Here is a 4699-nt window from a genome sequence, read left to right on the forward strand (position 1 = left end):
GTCTCCAGCCAAGTTCAATTAACAGAGTGCTTCATCCTACATGCTACATGCACAGAAGTTTAATCACTAGAGAACAGGATGTACTTTAATACACACCAATGTCTTTAGCATATTATTTTGTGGTTTCATGCATATTAAAGTATACCTTTTATTATGTACTGATTTTGTATTATTAAGTATTTTGCAAATAAACACAGGGGTGCACTCACAGCAGTCACTTCCTAGGTCCCCAGTAAAGAGAAGACCAGGGTGACCAGCGTGCCACTGCTGGACCTCAACAGAAAGCCACAGAAGATGCACCATACTCCTCTACCACCACCTTGTCTCAAAACAAAATCCTGGTGACCTTGTCACCGGGTTAAACTCTCTCTCATTGTCTGGACCAAGACACCACCACTCCACCCAAGTTACCTAGTTCGACATTTGATTTTGTACATGCTCAAATTCCACTGTCTTTTCACATCACAAGCTCAGAAGTTGGCAGAAAAGCTCGACTCACCTTCTAACTTGATATTCTCCAAAATGCTGTCATCTGATTTGTGTACATTAGAGAGGAAGAAAAACAAAAGGCTAAAGTTCCTGCAAAGCACCACTTAAACCAAATGCCATTGATTTTTGTTTGTTTAAATTGTTTTGCCTTTAAATGAACCCTTTGATCTACCTCCTGCCTAGGTACTGATCACCTCCCGAAGCACACTGACCTTCACTCACAGATGTGCAGTACTGAGGCTCACAGCTCACCCGGCAGCACGCTTACATACCAAGGGTGAACTGCTGCTCAATTACGGTGCAAGAAACAGAAAACCTACACTGGTTCCTAACAGGAGGATATCAGACATACTATTAACTGCAGAAAAATGAATTCAGTCAAAGTTTTTAAGAAAAGTATTTCCAAGCTTAAAAACAAAGATTTCATGCTAAACACCAGGGACATCCACTGCCTTCATCAACAGTGACTATTCTGTCAATGCAGCACCACGAAACCTCCAGTACAAAAATGGGAGTAATGTAACCTATTTGCTCTCACCCCCAAGTCAGTAAAGCAGCACTTACAGGCTTGAGATTTCCTTTCTCCACGTGATTTTCTGCCTGGGGTCGGGCCAGACAACAGACAGCGATGTGGGTGCTGCATGAGCTTGGGACAGGGACAGACCTGCCCCGCGCTGGCAGCCCCTCGCCAAGCCAATGAACCTCTAGTAACAGTAACTGCAGGCTTAAAATTACATCTATCAATATGGTCTGTTTCAGCTTTTTTTCTAAAGTAGGTACTCTGAAAATGCAAAACTTCATATATCTGGTGTTTCAGCACTGAAACACTAATGACTTTATGCTTCAGCCTCAAGCTGTTTCAGATTTCTGCTTGATATGGCAAGAAACAGCACCATTTGTTTCCTGTTTTTCAGTTTTCATAGCTTTAGTTTTCTAGAGTCCAGGCTGGTAACACTCTTCTTTTAAAAGAAGAAAGCCCATTTAGAACTTCTTTTTCTTCATGGAACTTAACCTAAACTACTTTAGCCTGCTGCACTTAGAGCACATAAGATAGGCAGTTTCAGCTGGCACAAAGTGGGGAACTGTTGATTTCTTTCATCTAATCCAGAAGCCCTTAGATACAGATCACAGTATTTCCGAACTTATTTTTGCTTCTGGTGTCATGCCCCTGGATAACTAACAGAAGAATCACTGCTCCAATGAAAAGTTCTTTTCTGCTTGAGGGCAAACTTTGGCAGCTCGAAGTACAGAGCAGGAAAGGAAGCAGAGGAACTTACACATGGAATTTTAAAGAGGTTCCTTTTGTACATAATGAAATTCTGTGCACATCTGTACAGCTTTTTTGAGGCAGAGGCATGTTTATTCTGCCTACGCTCTACAGCAGAACATCGTATCTGTAGCGCTGACCCAGCCCAGGCCAGTACACTGTGCGAAGAAGCAGAACTTTCTTGTTTGTACCCTGCTATTGTAACTCTTTGTTCAGTACTTGTTGACTGATTTGCTTTCTACAAGTGGTGATGAGATTCACGCTCTTCAACAACTATTGCAGATATATATTTCAGGCCAACTTGTGACTAGCCTTTAGTCACACAAGCAAGTCAGCATCTTCAATCATCAATTCCACAGCCTCAGCAAACGACACAGCGTTACGACAAAGCCTGAAGAGCAAGGGGCGAAGACCAACACAATGTGCATTTTTCATTCAATTCAGCTACTCTGAAGGGTCTTAGCCAGGAAGATAAAACCAATGTTTGATTGATCCAAGTCACATTATGGATTCTAAGTTGTAATACTCATGTTCTCCTTACGGCTTACTGTGTGCCCAATCGTATTTTCACATGCCACTTCCCGGATTTAAAGGATATCACTACCCAATTCAGCTTTTGCCTTTCAGGGTACTAGTTTTTAGAGTTATCTTACTTTATCTGTTAGTCCTATTGGTCCATTTTATTGTTACGGCACCTCACCACATACCTAGACAGACAACTTTAAGCACTGAGCCAGGACCCTATTTATTTATACATTGCTCTAAACAGAACCCCTATATCTATATATGAATCATTAGTTATCATATGGTGTTATTAGTTATATGGTGTTATTATGCTTTCACATGCAGGTATTTTTACATAAAAAAGACTGAATTTACAGAAGACCTTGCTTCATATAAACTAGTTCCAGCCACATACCAACACCCAAACAACACCAACCCCTCCATCCTATCCTGTGATGAATTCACACAGTATTTCACTTGCACTGGGGCATCTCCTACATGATTTGAAAGCGTCACTTTTGAATTCAAGAGCTTACCAAAAAAAAATGTTTCCTTAAAAAAAAAAAAAAAAAAAACCAAAACCCAAACTGAAAATTCCAGACGTAATAGCAATCCAGAATGTCAGAAACCAACCCATTTTTCACTTCTTTAAGTCATTTAGGGTTCAGTCATCTGAACTTGCCTGGAGCTAAGTGAAACTTTTTGGCCAGATCACTGACTGTCCTATGACTGAAAGGGTATGCCTACTAAATGACAAGGTCACCTTGGATAGCTCTAAAGATAAACATCCTCATGAAAGCACAGCAGATGATTATGATTATTATTAGAATCAATTTGTCCACCAAAATTCAAGCATTTTTATAAGCAGATTTTTTTCATGATCATGTGCACTCACAACGTAACCAGCCATAAGACCACTTTCTTGTTGATTTTCCTTGACATTTATTCCCAGGCAGCCCCAGCTGCAGAAGAGAGCTGCCCACTTCTCCGACTGAAATGCAACAAGAGTGGATTTTCTGCAGCCCGATCACTTCTAGTAAGCACAGAAGGACAGAATTTTCTGCAGCAGCGCTGTTACCAACCAGGCTTGGATAAAAAATTGTTTCCTTCCACTGCCATTAAACTTGCAGATTATCATTAGACTGGAATAAGGGCACATGCCAAGAGCTAATTCAGTAACAGAAAATTAAAAGCACAGGCTATTTACAATGTAGCCACAAACATGAACTGTTTATAGTCCAACCGCATATAATTTACAGGTAACAACACAGCCAAATGCTAAGGATAAATCTGTGAAGGTGCTTCCCACACACACCCAAGTGTTTTATGTGTGGTCTAACCTAAAAAAAAAAAAAAAAAAAAGTCTGAAAGACATCAGACCACCAACTGAATGATACTATATTTGCAAGATATACGTGGAAGATACATGCACATACATTTCCTGTTCTCCTTGTAAATCCTAAAGCACAGACGATTCATTATAAAACATTCCAACACTTTCAGTAACATACAGGTGGTCAGTTGTTCTATACCTCAGAACAGTTTTGTTCGACACAGATCATTCAATAACCATTTCCTAATTTATACAATCCATGGATCTAGTCCCAGAGAGTTAAGTCTTAGTCTACCTTATCAAGTGACTCATTTTATCAAGTTGAAGATACTAGCCACGAGAGTATGATTTGCTGCTGTAAGGCTTAGTGATAGGAGTCTGTTAAGTTATTAGGAAAATTCACTGTAGAGGAATAATCAGTGGAAAAAGTTTACCAATTAAAATTGTTAGGAACACCTTCCTAAAGCAAGTGAGGACATATTTTGTAAATTTACGGAAGTGTCTGCATTTAAGCCAGTTCACTGTCAATCCTCATTAATTTTTATCACCTTGTTAAATGAGAATTTTATTGAACTGCAGTAAAGTTATTTTACAAAATCAGTAATGAAAACAGCATTAGCAGCCTTTATGCTCACGTTCAGTAAAAAGTTGTTAGTTGACAGAAACCTAGTGGGTGTCTCAATGACAAGATGTGGTCAGTAGCTTTTTAGGATCATATTTGAATAAGAACCCACGGAAAGAAATAGACCCAAAATTAGAAAAAAAAAGCCATCCAGAGCTTTCAGGGAAGAGAAGGCCCAAGCCCAGAAGTGCGATGCTCTTGCCCGCCTGGGCATAGCTGGGGAGCCGGCCGGCCGCCTCTCCTCCCACGTGGAACCTCAGGGTGAGACGGACCGATGCCCACGGGTGAAGCCGGTTAAGGAAAAAGCCGATTCTTTCCCTTTTCTCTGTGGGAAAGAGCAGAAAGGAGGAAGGCTGTTACCCAGCAGGAGGAAGGAGAAGATCCACTGCAGCACGGCGACTGTCTGGATCCTCCTCTTTAGAGGGATGTTGATGGGGGCAAACTCGACCTTCATGCTGACGGCGGGAGAGCACCGCGGGGAGGC

General features: G+C 41.0%; 1 protein-coding gene across 1 annotated transcript in view; it reads right to left on the minus strand.

The window, feature by feature from the left end:
* MOGAT1 (monoacylglycerol O-acyltransferase 1) overlaps positions 1-4693 on the minus strand; it is a 23453-nt gene extending 18760 nt beyond the window's left edge. The window contains exon 1 of the mRNA XM_026854879.1: positions 4576-4693. Coding sequence (XP_026710680.1) covers positions 4576-4669 — 94 coding nt within the window. The 5' untranslated portion in view covers positions 4670-4693. The remainder of the gene's footprint in view (positions 1-4575) is intronic.
* Between the last annotated feature and the right edge of the window lie 6 nt (positions 4694-4699).

This window comes from Athene cunicularia (genome assembly GCF_003259725.1).
Source record: "Athene cunicularia isolate RWA chromosome 9 unlocalized genomic scaffold, athCun1 chr9_part1, whole genome shotgun sequence".
Classification (NCBI taxonomy): domain Eukaryota; kingdom Metazoa; phylum Chordata; class Aves; order Strigiformes; family Strigidae; genus Athene; species Athene cunicularia.